General features: G+C 32.3%; 1 protein-coding gene across 2 annotated transcripts; it reads right to left on the bottom strand.

Annotated features, from left to right (window-relative positions):
* Window positions 1-14,087: 14,087 nt before the first annotated feature.
* Window positions 14,088-16,352, bottom strand: LOC120119203 (transcription factor bHLH104-like). Of its 2 annotated transcripts, none has more exons than XM_039139062.1 (5): window positions 16,243-16,344; window positions 16,022-16,102; window positions 15,713-15,790; window positions 15,297-15,459; window positions 14,088-14,647 (listed from the first exon to the last, which is right to left on the bottom strand). In XM_039139062.1, the coding sequence occupies exons 1-5, from the start codon at window positions 16,326-16,328 to the stop codon at window positions 14,399-14,401; spliced, it is 657 nt and encodes a 218-aa protein (XP_038994993.1). In that variant the 5' UTR covers window positions 16,329-16,344; the 3' UTR covers window positions 14,088-14,398. The 2 variants fall into 2 exon arrangements, with proteins under 2 accessions (XP_038994993.1, XP_038994994.1); XM_039139063.1 differs by having other exon boundaries at window positions 14,090-14,647; window positions 16,022-16,099; window positions 16,243-16,352.
* Window positions 16,353-16,707: the final 355 nt, after the last annotated feature.

Below are 16,707 nucleotides of genomic sequence, written 5' to 3'. Positions count from 1 at the left end.
GCCAGGACATAAAAACCAAAGATGAGGTGGATCTGGATACAGTTGTATATTTGGATCATAACAAATGTGGATTTGATAAGTTAAGTAAACTATTGCTGAGATAATTCCGACTGGAATGAATGTATATGAATGGTTCGATGAAGGTTTATGCTTTAGGTTGGAATAATTGGTGATGACTAACAGAATTATGTGATGATAAGTGTATCAAAGGTAAAGGATTAGAAGATGATGTCAGGGTAAATTAATTAAGTAGGGTGTGAATTGAGACACGATTATGTATTTTGATCACGGAAATGTAAGGTAATAGAGGAAACAAGAGAATAATATTGTATATGAATAAGAGTGTGGGCTGGATAAGTAAGTAAATTGCACTGATTGGATTTCAACTGAGAAGATGAATATGATTAGTCTGATTAGGGCTTATGCCCTAAATTGAAAAAGTTGTGACTGATTAATTGTAATAGTATGGATAATAAAGTTCTAAGATTTGAAGAAAATATAAAGTTAAGTTAATCAAGTATGAGGTGGATTTGGATATGGTTTTGATCATATAAATATGATGTAGGCAAGGAAATAAGTATTGGTATGTTTAAAAAGGAGCTTTGAGGAAGAAAATACAAGTACAAGAGATGGTAAAAAAAATGAGATTCTATATAAGTAAAGTAGATTATCAAATTTATGAAGATGTGATGAAGATCAGTAATCAGGGATAAGTATAAACGATATGAAAAGAGTATGAGAGCCTGAAGAAAAGATGTGATCTATGTTATAAGGAGATTGTGATGTTGGAAGGAATAAAAGAATAAAGGGATAGGAAAAGACAAAGATGGAGGTTAAACGATCAAGTAAGACAAAAGGTATATTGAGATATAAGTTATAAGTTGATATTGAAATAATACAATTTTCAATTATTAGAAGAACGAGAATGGGTGATTATTCTTTGAACAAATACGTAAGGGTTATATGAAAAGATTGTGTGTATAATAATACTTACAATAATTAAGAAATGAGCAAAAGCTTGATTTATGTGCAAAGCACATAGAGAATGATGGAAAGGATCAATTGATCCATAATAGTGAGGACTAAGGATTTGGGGTTGCTATCTATATAATGAATAATATTATATGGACTTATAAAGATGTGGACGTATATGAAGAATTGAGTATGGGAAAATGGTAGGTTGTAGCGGTGGCAGGAAATATTAAGGGAAGCAACATAAAAATATTAGAAGACGTGATATTATAAAGGCATGCAGTGAAAATTTGAGGACAGATTTTCTTTAAAGGAGGGAAGATTTGTAACATCCCAAATCAGGGTAAGTGACTAAATTATAAATTTTGAAAGTTTTGTGTTCAATTTAGAAATGAAATTTAAAAGTCTTGGGATTTAAGTAAAGAATTTTAATATTGGATTAAATAGCAAAGATGGATGAACTAAAGGGGCAAAATGGTCTTTTCATAGGAAAGATTTTTATCTTCTTTTTTGAGTATTATAAACGTGGGAAATATGAGAGAGTTCCAGACTTCTCTTCTTCATTCTCTTGTTGTCCACCGTGAAGCCATAAGCAAAGGTAAGTTTCTTCATTAGTTGATTATTTGTTCAACTAAAGGTTTGGTTATGATTATTGGATGATAATTAAGCTTAAGGAAAGCTTAAATCATCTTTAAAACAAAGGATGGTGGAATTATGAGGGATTAAAGATTAAGAGTTTTTGAATAAAATTCTGGAATAGAGTTATTTACTTAAATTGGAAGATAAATTTGACTTGTCAATGGTTGAATTAAGAGATATGAAGTGATAGAATTGAATTTAGAACAAGAAGAAAAATTAGTGTGATTCTTGAATTCTATGTAGAGAATTAGATTTTGAAGTTAAAGATGTATTGAATGAGTAGTAATGAGTTTAAGCATGTATATGTAAGTTAAGAATAAGAAAGGGGATGATATATGAAGTGTTTGAGAGGAAATGAAGTAATTTTCGTGCTGAAAAATGATTTCTGGGTTAGGGGGAATCGGTACCCATTCAAAGGGGTACCGATACCCTCTCAAATGACAGAATTCCAGAATGTCATGAGGGTATCGATACCCCCAGTAAGGAATCGATACCCCCTAAAGGAAAATTGTGAATATGAGTTTAATAAGTTCGTTTAAGTTGCTAGTATCCAATTACAAGGTGTAGGTATCTAATGATTGCCTCAAAATGTATATTTATGTAGATTCTGCGCGTAAAGCAATTTCGGAACATTTGGCAAGTAAGATCGATCAAGGGAAAGATAAGAGATTGGAATTGACTAGTGAGGCCAAGGTGAGTGCATACTAGTGACATGTAGTGTTTAATGGAAATAAGACTTGCGATGAGTCTATTTCCTAGAGTAATATGCATGAATTCATAGACATGATTATGTGTTGGTTATAACTATATGTGATTATATGTATTACATTGATTGTATGTATGCATGACTAAAGATAATGATATGCTTTGTATATGCTATATGATTTATGTAAGACTTTATTATGTAATAATGGAAGAACATGGAATAAGTTATATGATAGAGTCATAAGAAATGAAATGAACATGAGAGAATAAGATAATCAAGTATAAGTCATATGATATGGTATAAGTGATTATACGAGAAATGTTAGGAGACTTTAAGAGAATAGTATGAATTCGAGGGCATAAATAAGGATACATAAGTTATATAGAGAAGATTGATAAATTAAAGGAAACTATGGTTTATGTATTAAAGTGAAGAGCTACAAAGTTTTATTAAAGAGTATTGTGGAAGTCATGAGAAATTGAACTAAATAAATAGATGGTTTATGTGAGTAAAAAGGGAAAATGATATAAAATAAGTTATGAAATTATAGGAATATAGAAGATAAGTCGAGAGATGTAGGGAATAGAAATAGATGTTTATTAAGAGTCATAGGAGAACAAATATATGTAATATGATAATGAAATATAAGACTATGTGGATACATGGTTATGAGATAAAATATGTAATAATAGGAAATATGATGAAAGTGAGTTTATAAGAAGTGATATGAACTAGGTAAACATGGGTAACAATATATGCATAATGGAAACATGAGTTGGACAAGTACATAGTGGTATGATTTATTATGAGAATTAGTATAATGGAGCTATATGAAAAGATTATAATGAATATATGAAATTGAATTAAGTAAAGAGATTAAATTAGTACCTAAATAAAAATACTATTAAATGATATATGTTTAGAAATATGACATAATTTATAATCTAAGGGAATAAAAAGAAATGGAGCATAAGGTAGATAATATGATATCCGTTATTATATATTTATATGATATATGTCATCAGGTAATATGAAAGGACTCTGAAAATTGATATAAGCTATGAGAAAGTGTTCTAGGTGTTTCTATGTGTTATATGAAGCATATATGATCATATGTGAACATATATGTTTATGAATATCTGAGAAATGATCTAAGCTATATGATATGATATATGCACTTTGGGATATATGTTATATGATATGGATCTATACGTAGAAAGTATAAGCTATGATGTAAATGTGACTCATATGAAAATGTTCTATGAGTAATTGAACTATGTGTTATGTGAAATGATAATATAAAAGAAAATGCCCATGTTATGTGTCTTGAGAGCTAGGGATATAGTTGGCATGCCAAGAGTTGAGGGTCTACGCGGTCCTTCGGGACATATATGTATTCTTTGGAACATGTGTGAAGTCTGGTGAGACACATACTTGATCCTTGGCATATGTATATGATTCTTAAGGAATGATATGTGGTCCTTTGGGACGTATATGTATTCTTTGAAACATGTGTGAACTCTGGTGAGACACATACTTGATCCCTAGTATATTTATATGATTCTTAAGGAATGATATGTAGTCCTTATGGACATTATTATATGGCACTACGGTGCAATTCTACGCGGCACTCCGGTGCAATTCTATGTGGCACTTCGGTGCAATTATACGAGTTGTGGTGACAGCATAGTGCACAACCTCTATAGACTCACATATCTATAGTTCTCACATGTGTACATGGGCTTTGAAAAGAGAACATAATTTGATATAATGATATGTGTATTCCTCGTGACATGGTAGAAGTGCATATATGTCTTGGTGATATGAGAACAATGTATGTGATATATGTATATAATTTGTGATATGATGTGTTCATGATATGATATATGTGTGATAGGAGTTATGGTATCTGTTACATAATATACATGAATATATGTTGATGTATATGTAAATGAGTTGTATAATTTGATAGCATAAAACAGTCATGCATGATTAGTGGGTATGAATTCCATTAGATGTGTTTTCTTTATGCCTCACTAAGTCATCGACTTAGCATGTGAGTGTTTCACACGCAGGTTACAGAAAGTGAATATGGAAGCTGTGAGGAGCAATACAGGTCAGCATCTCCCTTACAAGATTTCAGATCAGAAAATAGATGAGTTAAATGATTTTTGTTATTTTGAATATAGTTGGCATGTACTAATTGATTGAGTTAAATATGCTCTGATCGATTTTGGTTATTGTGGTCAATTTATGTAACTAAACTGCTTTTACTCTAAGGAAAGTTTTAAATTTTCTTTGAATTTTGTCAAGAGTCAAAGTTTGAAAAGTCAATGTGACACTTCGGACTCGTATCCGGGTCGGGTACGGGTTGGGGGTGTTACACTACTATCTTTTTTATATTCAAAGAATTCTTCTTTGTAAAGAAACTAAATCCTAATTATAAAATTAAAATCATATCCTAATTCATCTATATATTTTTTATTATTATTTAAATCTTAAAAATAATCATGGTATGCCCGTGAAGATCAAATATCGTCTCCGATACGTATTTGATAACCTCTCCAATGTTACCCAATTAATTTTAATCATACCCCTTAAAAAATGTCCATGGAACCTACCCAAAATGTACTAATCCTGTACTCATGTTTGGGACATATAGGATACCTTAGTATGACACTAAAATATTGTACCCGTGCTATATAGATTTTCTAATTCATGGTAAAATATTATTTGTGAAAGCATTTTTCTTTCGGGTTGAAAAAGACGATATATTATTTCAAGGCTAATAAAAATATGAAATTCTTCCATTCTAAGGCTATTTGCAAATTGAGGCGAAATACCATTCATATGATCAAGATAGATGGAGAAGAATGGTGCCATGATGATAATACCGCTCAAAGAGATGTTGCCTCGAGTTATTTTGAAAAGCTTTTTGCTGATGGTTCATCTTTACATGGCAATTATCCTCTATTGGCCTTTACCCTACCTTGTCCGAATCCGACCTCTCCTTCTTGCAATCTTGTATTTCGGATGAGGATATCAAAGATGCTCTCTTTTTTATGACTTCTCTCAAAGTTCCGGGAGTCGACGATATTCATGCAAAATTTTATCAAAAGAACTGGAGTATTGTTGGACCTTCGATTTGCTCCATGATTCGCTCGGTTTTTAATGGGTACAATTTGGACCCTGCTTTTAATCGAACATCTATTGTCTTAATTCCAAAGATCACTCATCCGGAAGCATTTGCAGATCTTCGTCCGATTAGTCTTTGTTATGTTCTCTACAAGCTAATCATCAAAATTTTGTTCGTCGGTTGTAACATGTCCTTCCAAAGCTCATTGGTGGTCACCAAAGTAGGTTTTTGAAAGGTCATATTAACTCGGAAAATACGATAATTAATAAAGAAATTATGCACTCTATGCATGCAAAAAAGGTGTCGTTGGATGGATGGCAATCAAGGTCGACCTCCAGAAGGTCTTTGATCGTTTGCGTTGGAACTTCATTAAAGATACTTTGATAGATGAAGGTTTGCCAAATGATCTTATTCGGTTAATCTTACACTGTATTTCTACTCCTATGTAGTTTAATGAAATGGTGAGCTTAGCTGGGAATTCAAAACGCGTAGAGGTATTCGATAAGGTGACACTTATCACCTTATCTCTGTAACTTAACCATGGAGAGATTGAGCCAATCCATTTCGCTTTCTGTTTCATGGGCAATGGTCAGCTTTCAAATTAGCTAGACATGGCTTACTTATCTCGCATTTGCTCTTTGTTGATGACATGATGTTATATGCTAAAGCTGATATGAAAAATGCTGTGAATATTGATTCTATCATATCCTCTTTTGCTCAATATTCGGGTCATATAGTCAATAAGAGTAAGATAAAGATTTTTTTCTCCCTTAATACATGCCAAGAAGTTCAAAATGAGATTTGCAATCACCTTGGGTTTCAGGAAATTCCAGAGATGGGTATGTATTTTGGGGTCTCGACCCGTCACACTGGTGCACTTGGCGATCTTTATAATTTTCTGCTTCATAAGATCTAGAATAGACTTGATGTCTAGTCGACACGTACGTTGTCTTTTACTGGTCGTATCACCTTGGAGAAATCCTTCTTATTGAGTATACCGTCGTCTCTGTAGGCTTACAACTTATCAATCAGTCTTCGCGACAAAATAGAGAAGCTTATGCGTCAATTCATTTGGGGAGTAAGCTCGGAGTCAAATCGTATTGCCTTGGAAAATTGGACCTCCTTATGCCAACCTTTACATCGTGGTAGACTGGGTATTCATAACATAAAAGGTACAAACATTGCCTTCCTCTTGAAAATATATAATGCTCTCGTTTAATCTCTGAATGCTCTTTGGGTTCGTTTACTCCGAGATATGTATAGAATGACGTCCCTTTGCCCGACATCTATTGCACATGCTAATAACTCCCATTTTTTTAGCGTTGATCATCTCGTTATTGTATCTTGAGAGACAGATGACCAAAGATCTCGAGCACTAAGGAGTGGCCGAAAACTGCATAGTTGCATGCTTCAACTCGTTTTCAATCTGTTGTTCCGGTTCTAATTGTGTATTTATTTTTGTAATCCTTTAGATTATTTAATTTTTTCCATGTTATTAATCGTTTTGTTTTATTATTGATTCGTGTACACAAACTTTGCGACAAAATCTTACAAGGGTGTTAATTGTACTTTGCCGCAATTTGTTGAATCACCATGGAAAGAATTTAGGAATATGTTTCTTGGTTGTATTTGGTTTTGTCTCTATATACCAATTATTTGGTATTGCATGTGTTGATGGTGGCATGACACTGGTACAATTTAATGTACTTTATTCAATTTTGTTTGTTTTTAATTATTATTTCATTTTGTCGTATCAGATTGTTATATTTCTATTAATCTTAATACATATTCTATCTTCTACCTTTATGAAAAAATAAATTTGAGATGATTCAAAAATCTTGGAAAAATTTAGATAAACAAATAAATTCATTTTTGGGATTTATCTTGTCTTTTTAATATGTTTGCTTAATTTCAAAGCAGACAAATCTATTTGATGAAAATTGCCATTAAAGTAACGTTGGTTACTAAGTTTGAAAGGTTATTTTTGTTTGATAATAAAAATCGAAAATAAGTGAGATTGATTTGAATCTATGCAATGATACATGAGCTTTTTGCATATTGTTTTGCAAGCTCGCGAAGAAACCAACTTTTGTAACTACACAAATGCATGGTGATTTGTTTTTTTTTTTTGCAATTAAAAAAATAAATATGATTCTTTGGTTATGGAAAAATTCTATGTAGTTATTGCCTATAAATGTGGAGAAATTAAAAAATTAATGTGATTCTTTATATATTTTGGTATTATTGGGGAATATTATTTTGGAAAGGTTTCGGCCATAAAACCGCAAATGAACAGTAATTATGATATTATTTATGATATTATTTTTATGGCATTATTATCATATAAATTTTGGACTTTTAATATGAAATATTAAATATAACATGAATAAAAATATATTTGATATTGATTGATTATGTTTTGGAAATACTATAAATTTAATTATTGTATTAATAATTTCTTTTGAGAAATTTTTGTAGATATAAATGGTTTCGAGTTTAATCCAAGGATTTTGAATATTGGGTTATCAAAACTAAAATCAAAGGATTAGTTCCTTTTGATTATTGAGTTGCCAAAAATAAAAAAAATCAAAAGATTAGTTCCTTTCGATTATTGGGTTGTAAAAATTAAAATCAAAGTATTAATTCCTTTCGATTATTGGATTGCGAAAATTAAAATTAGTGGATTAATTCCTTTCGATTTCGATTATTGGATTTCGAATTTTAGTGTTACTAATTTCGCCGGTTAATAGAATATAAAGGAAATAAATCACTAGATTTATTTCATCATTAGAATCTTGCAATGATTCTAACTTTGTAAGGAAAATAAATTGTTGAATTTATTTCCTTGAGAATCTTGAATGATTTTAACTCTGTAAGGAAAATAAATAGTTTAATTTATTTCTTTGAGAATCTTAAATGATTATATTTTTTAAAAGTAAATATGATTCTAGTTTGTAAAAAGAAATAAATCGTAGAATTTATTTTCCTGTATTGTAAGAAGGAAATAAATCGTTAGATTTATTTTCCTCTTTTGTAAAAGGAAATAAATCTTTGGATTTATTTTTTGGGAATCTTGTATGATTCTTGTTTGTAAAAGGAAAGAAATCGTTGGATTTTCCTAATTTGTAAAAGAAAATAAATTATTGGATTAAATTTATTTTCTTGGAAATCAAGCATGATTCTATTTTGATAGAAAGAAAGAAATCGTTAAATTTATTTCTTGAAAATCTTGATATGTTTGTAAAGTGAGATCTTGAAAATAAATTTAATTTTGAGAATTCAATTTTTATTGGTTTAATGAGTTTATTTGATCTACTCTTACAAATAAGAATGAATAAATGTTTTATTACCTTCATTAATGATAGCAAAAATATTGTTATATATATATTTGCTAAAAACCAAAATTGAAGCTGTAGAGAAATTTATTCTCTATAAATTGGGAGTTGATAACCAACTTAATAAAAATATTAAGATGGTAAAAAGTGGTTATGGTGGTGAATAAATTATTCATGAAGTGATACCAGAATACTCTCCTGAATTAAATTGAGTAGCAAAGTGGAAGAATTAGTTCTTAAAAGGAAATGATGAACGCAATGCTAAAAAGTTATGGGTTATCACAAAATATATGAGGGAAGTTGGGTTTTCAACTAATTACTTTTTAAATAAGGTTTTTATAAAAAAAAGACAAGACACCATATGAGTTATGAAAAATGTAGAAAATTTTCTACAATTTCTTTAAAATGTGGGTTGTCTTATAAAGATAATGATCTCATTATTGAAGGGAACGAAATTCCAAATCGGTGGATTATTTTGGCTATGTAGATTATAGCAAGACTTATCGATATATTGTGTATAAATCAAAGAACCCGTGATTCACAAGAACGTGATAACGAAACAAAGAATATCTCATTCTTTGATAATATATTCCCTTATAAAACTAAGAAAGATGATCAAAGACTATCAATAAAGATAAGTCTATATAATCAACAAAAGGTTGAAACAAAGATATATGCTTAAGTGTATGGATTGTATTATCCCAATATCATGCTACCTTAGAAGAATACTCCAACGCAGTTGAATATATGATGTTCAAGATATCAAATGTACAAGTGAATATGTTTCTGTTGAAGAATTGGGTAAAGAAAATGAAAGAACACTAGAATTTTTAACGAGGTTCGACAATGTGCTTACGTCCTCGGTGCCTAGATGGCGCTAGAAGTTTTATTCAATATCTCATAGGTTTAGGTTACATCTCTATTTATAATAAAAAAACTTGGTACATAATTACATAATTAGCTTTACCAGTATATTTATGAGTCATACCTAACAGTTTCACATTGGGATGAGGAGTCATGTCATAGAAATCCTCAAGAAAATGGATATAACTAAATTCATAATAGAATTTGAGTTTGTAGATTTAGACAAGTCTAGAGAATAAGTTGAATGCCTTTTGAATTTTTTGGAGGATATTCTTGAATGGTCAAAGTTTGTGCCCGCAATATTAATTGGCAGAGCAAATAAATTTATGTATAATGGTAAGTTGAAATATATACATCATCAACACAATATCACAATTGATCTTAAATAGAGTTACCACTATTGATTCTCTAAGATCAAAGGATAACATCGCAGATCCACTAACTGAAGGGTTAATATTGAGATCAAGTTGAGAAAATTTGAAAGGAATGAGACTAAATACCAGTAAATTAAAGGCTTTATGTGAAGGAAAAAATCTACCTTGTTGATTGGAGATCTCAATATCTAGGTTCAAAGGGACAACCTACTTGTATAAACCGTGTGCGATCACTATAGGGGTTTATTATCCCAAGTCCATTCTTATGATGTAAACAGTGATCAAATTGGTATAGGCTAAGCAAAGTTTTTTATGACCATTGTGTGCTTCGATGAGTCGAGCAACATAAGTCGCCTATGTGAGAGTGAAGTGGGACCGCTTTAAGGAGACTATTGGCCATAGTTCATTCAAACTCTTGCAAAACCAAGCGATGTCCATGGCTTTAAGGACATACCCATGAGAACTAAATTCTTGTCATAGGGGTAGTTGTGTGAAGTATATCATATCATCATTTACACAAACGACATAATAGTTCAAGGATATCACGTCTACTTGTCAGCTAGTAAAGTAAATATGTCGACACAAGGAAGGTTCAAAGGAGTACACTTACCTATCCTATGCAATCATCGATTGTAGAGTTTATCACCACATCGATTTTGGAGTTTTGAATGAGAAATTGATCCAAATGTTGTTGAGGAAAATGTGAAACCAATTGTTGGTTCATAAATGTGCAGAGGTGAACGATGTGGGTAATGTTAATGTCTGAACCGGTCAGGCTCTTTGTGGGGTTGCAAATATTTTAACCTAAATGTGAGATATTTTCCTCAAATAGAAGCTATCTTTCCAAAATCTCTTTTGGAATTAAAAGGATAAATATTAAAAGGTTCCTTTAATTAAAACATTTATTTTGGAAATTGCTTGATTGCTAGATTCTCATTAATGCTTCATTAGGTCAAGATTTTTCTCTCATTAGTTTTCTCTCCTCTAGTTTTTTTCCCGGTGATAGACGAAGACAGAGAATAGTTCGTGATCTCAGCAATTGTGCTACTATGTGCTGATCATCTCATTGCAGGCCTCAACTCGTTTCCAATCAGTTGTTCCGGTTCTAATTGTGTATTTATCTTTATACTCCTTTCGATTATTTAATTTTTCCATGATATTAATCGTTTTGTTTTATTCTTGATTCATGTACACAAACTTTGCGACAAGATCTTATCGAGGTGTTTATTGTCCTTTGTCGATATTTGTTGAATCACCATAAAAAGAATTTACGAATATGTTTCTTGGTTGTATTTGGTTTTGTCTCTACGTATCAATTATTTGGTATTGCATGCATTGAGGTGTCCCATATTGTTATACTTCTAACACAATTGTAGAGTGCTTATAACTTACCACTTTGGAATGAGAATGATCAACGTTGGAAGCTTATTTGGAGATTGCCAGTCCTAAACGTGTCTGTGGACTGTGGTTTATTATGGCTTGAATGAAAGATAAAATCCTTTCTAATCAGAATAGATGTCGTCGGCCTTGAGTTAAGACTCAACTTGCTTTGCTTGTAACGCTCCGAATGAAACCACATTGCATATTATTTGAGACTGCACACTAATTCATGCCTTGTGGTCCTCGTTAGCTCAGTTCCTTCCCTGTGATAACTTTTTTGATCTCCCCATTGAAGATTGACTTTTGGCTAATTTAAGTTGTTTGAGGCATATAGCAAATTATGAATGTCCATGGAACATCATGTTCTTGTCGATCATTTGGCAAGCATGGAACAGACGCAACATTCTGCCTTTTCAGGGAGCTTACATTGATCTGCCATCCTTGATTCACATCAGCCATACCTGGGCTATATTATGCAACTCTAACTGAAGCTTCTGCTCATGTCTCGTCCCCAACCGAGGAAACAATCCAATGGTCACCTCCGAACTGTGGGGAATTTGCATCAAGACGGATGGAGCTGTTCCTCTCTCGACAAACTTAGGTTCAGCTGGTGGCTTATTCCGAGACCATGAGGGCAATTTCTTATCAGCCTTCAACAAACAGCTAGGAACTTCATCCGTTCTCCAAGCTGAACTTTGGGGTGTCCTCGAAGGCTTGAAGTTGGTTTTGAAAGAGTTGTTCAGATGGATTATGCAGACGTATATAAATTGCTATCACCTCCTTTAACAAGGTCACATAACCTGGTAAGGTTTGTTGCCATTCTTTGCAATAATGCATGGAGCGTTGATTTCCAGTTAATGCAACGAGAGGCAAATTCAGCAGCGGACTTCATGACCAAACTCAATGTCCCGCAAGATGAGCTCTTTGCTGTTTTAGATAACCAACAGATCCTTTGATTCCTATTTTGCTTAGAGATATAAATCCCCCCCATATACGTATAAGGGGTTAATGTAATGGCTGCAGCCTCATTCTCACATTAAAAAAAAGGGTGGTATGTTGAAAAATAAAAGAAATGACCATAAATAGCTGGTATCTTTATATGGACGGGTGGAATATTATATGGTGTTGCCCGAGACCATTTTTGAACTTCTTGTAAGGCTGTTGGGACATTGATCTGATTGGGATCTCGAAACAGGGGTAACTGGTGCGTTGCGCTGCCACTCTTTGGTCTTTGTGGCTGGCACGTAACAGGCTCACTTTCAACAGGAAAAGTTCGTCATTTGCTGAGGTTCTTTTCCCTTGCGAAATTACGTTCTCTTTAATGGGTTTAGGCTGTTAACAGTGATGGTTTGATATCAGAAGCCCAATGGTTGGATTTCTTGGTCGCCTCCTCCAATGAGATGTCTTAAATTTAACTTCGATGGGGCAGCAAGGGTAATATTGGGTCCAGTTGGTTTCGTTGGTATATTGAGGGATCATTTGGTATAAATGTGATCGTTTTTTATATAATCACTGGTATTTGATTTATTAATCAATTAATCTAAACAGATACTATAGAGGTGAGAATAATCCCACAATCCAATTTGCTTAATTCACAAACATCAAGAGTGAGTAATATAAATAGCGAGGGTTAAGTTTGAGGAATGAGTTACTTATATTTAGGGAATGATTGAAGTAGATAATTATAATTTGATAAATTTATCCTTCTATTATACCTATAAAAGATATAAATCTTTATTGAAAAAAACAACATTATTGAAAAAAACAACGCAAGTGGATTTCGCATCCTCACTTCGAGTGTACAAGGTTTGAAAGATTACATTAACCTTGAAGGACAACATCCATTATAATAATTATACAAATCCATACAAAATTATTTCTAACACAATGATTTCTACAGTGACACAATAAATAATTGTATTTCTCTATTATTGTATTATTACTTGCCAATCAATCTAAGTTATTATTTTACTACAATAAGTTTTACTAGCAGTTTAGAAACGATTTCTATAAATTGTTGCATAGTTGGACTCATCAACATTCCAATGGCAAAGTTAGCTAGTCATTGATAACACCATCAAATATTTGTCTCAGATCAAACCGTTTTGTGGTAATCCCTCAATCAAGGGGAACGATTGTTATACCTCTAAATAAAATTTACTTTCTCCGCCAATAAATGCGAGTAACAACAACTCCTCTTATTGAAGTCCCCCGGGAAATTCTTACGAAAGACGAAACCCTTGTCCATCAATTAATCTTTGATAAAGATTATTGGCAAGCCCCAAAATTTTTCCAATATCAAAATCTAGTATCAGACGGACACATTTATATATCATGCCAACTTATGTAGAGTCATGATAATCTTAGACCTCACATTAACATTAAAAGTCAAGATATAAACTTCCATGCAAGACTAGAAAAATGATACATTATTCCTCGTCTCCAATAGGCCCCAATGATAACCTGATATCAATCACCATCTGAAAACAACCAACTACAACTCTCCGTTTAAATCAAAAGAAGTAAACCGACTATAACCGACATAACACACATGTTATCATCGAGTTTAATTCACCTCATAAACTAAAAATTTTCAACTGAATGCAATCCACGTTATGGTACAATGAGTTGTACAGAAGTTTTATCCTTCGCAAATCTCAATAGAAGAAATGTTGGATTTTATGCTCCCTGTAGCTGTTCCTCCCCTTTTTATTCTCTTGTTTTCCTGGTTAAAATACAAAAATCTGGTGGTAATCTTCGATAATAATTTGCGTAGAATATCGTTGTCATTTCTTCACATCCCCAAACATAAATTTCATAAGAAAAATTATGCTGTGGGTTGGCCTAACTTGATCAAACTCCAAAAACAAGTTACACCAATTCACAGTATTCAAAAAACGAATATTTACCGATCAGCCAAGGCCAAAATCATGGGAGGATACTCAAACATATTTGAGATTGTCCCAGTGTTTATAAAATGAAGAAAAGCACACTACGCTGCTGGGGGCCTAAGCTCATGATCTTGAGACGTATCATGTACTGAAGGAGGTAAATATTGCCACATTGGGACAAAACCATAACCCGGAAAAACTGCCATCTTGTTTGCTGCAGCATGATACCCAACTGGGTGAGCAGGAAGATACCCAGCTGGTGAGGCAGTCATTGTTTTCAGCTGCTGCTCTATCTTTCCTTTATGTGCCTTCAGTGCAAGCTTCTCATCACGAATTTCATTCTTCTCAGCCTGTTGTATTGGAAAGTTAATGAAGGAAAACGGGAAACAAACAGAAGATATTATTTAGTTATTTATGATGCAATATGAAATAACGGAACAAATCATTCATCAACAAGATTGATATCTATACATGTTACAGCTGAGTCTGTTTCCTCGGTTAATTCCAATAGTCTGGACTCTGGAGTTTACTCTGCCTGCTTTCCAAGCTCAACTTTTGTTTGCTAACTTGGTTAAAGGCCAACTTGTTTTTACAGAACATAGTGGGAGAAACATATTTGACACCACGATGAAGAAACCAGATTTCGTAACATGATTTATAAGCTAGGAAACCCCATGGTATTTTCAATCATAAGTAGCATACAAATGCAAATGATCAAATTTACAATAATGATGAGACGTGGCAATAAACAGGTTTCCAATTCCACCAATGGAGGCACAAATGAGCACAATAATTAAACTCATAATATCAAACAATAAACTGATTGATCCAAATGGTATGATAAACCAACATTAAATTCAGCAATATACACCGTCAGAAGCCAAAGAACGCTACTTAACAAATTAAAGTTGAAAGACTAGCAGTTCACTGAATAATGATATTTGAGCAGATTACAGAGAATTACTTGTCTATGTTGGTGTGTTTGTGTGTATAACTAACCTTTAAACTTTTTATTTCCTCCAATAGCTTTTCATTTGTTTCTTTGAGCTCCTGAGCCTCGGTTCTTAGTTGGGTCAAAACTCTAATTGCATCATCTAGTATTGCGGATTTTTCAGTCCTGGCAGGTCTCCCGGGCTCTAAAATAGAGCTTAGATCCACAAACCTGCATGAGAATAACAAAATCTCATTCTTAGACCTTCAGGCTTATTAATGTGCTTTGAAGGCATACCCGCGATCGAGCTAACTTATATCTTACCTTCATGAAAGAGATGAAAATGAAGTATACAACTACTAATCAACTCAAAATTATCACAATTTTTAACAATGAAAATAATACCCTTGCTTAAAAATCATAACAAGAAAATATCAAAGGTTAGAACAATTTCTTGAAGAATTTAATGGAGGAAGATACTTGCCTTTCATTCAATTTCTCTCGTCTTAATTTCTCACGGCATGCTTTTGTCCCTAGCTTGCTGCATGATCCATTGCGTCGCCTAAAAATGCAATCAATTTAAGGCTTATAACAATAAAGCAAACAAAACTATATAAAAACTCGAAAAGGAAAATCCTAATGTTTTTTTATTGCAATGGATCTCAAATTCGATAACAAGTTATCAGTCCAAAGAAAATGCGCACTTTAGATTCATGTTTATGTATTATATTCAACAATCAAATAACCTAAAACCGCTAAGAAAACATCATCAAAATATGAATTGGAACAATACATCTTCCCCGCGCAATCTCCATCGACGAATCCCTTCTCTTGCACAGCATTTCCGGATGAGAATTCAATTTCTCTACCACAACTGAAACATTAATAGTATCAAACAATAAATTGAAATTAAATCTCAAGAAAAAATATTACACCATTAATTCATTAAGTTACTGACAAAAAAAACCTAGATTAAATCGAAATTATTTTCATAAATAAAAAATAAAGACGAACCTGTAATTGGGCAAAAATACATCCGTAGATGTATTTGTTTCGATGAAACTATAATCCAGAAAATCCCAGCCTTCTATTGAATCCATTTTTTTTCACCACTGCGACACTCCGAATTATTTAATTATTTTTTCGGGAATTCGCCTGAAATTATATAGTTTAATTTTCATTTTGTGTATGGGTAAAGTACACAAATTATCGCCAACTTAAGTCAAAATGATCTTTTTGACCATTAAAGTTTCTGAAGTTACAAAATAATCATTAAACTTATCAAAGTATTACGTAATGGTCATTAAATTTTATCAAACTATTATAAAATGATCATTAAATTTATCCAACTTATACAAAATGATCCTTAAACTAATCAAAATTTATTACTATTTATAATGTGTACTGACAAAAACTTTATAATAACATAATAAATTTAATAATTATCTGATAACTTATAAAGTTTTAGTGATAGATTTT

Source organism: Hibiscus syriacus, unplaced genomic scaffold, assembly GCF_006381635.1.
Source record: "Hibiscus syriacus cultivar Baekdansim isolate YM2019G1 unplaced genomic scaffold, ASM638163v2 tig00110332_pilon, whole genome shotgun sequence".
Taxonomy (NCBI): Eukaryota; Viridiplantae; Streptophyta; class Magnoliopsida; order Malvales; family Malvaceae; genus Hibiscus; species Hibiscus syriacus.
This window is presented reverse-complemented; position numbering and strand designations above follow the sequence as displayed.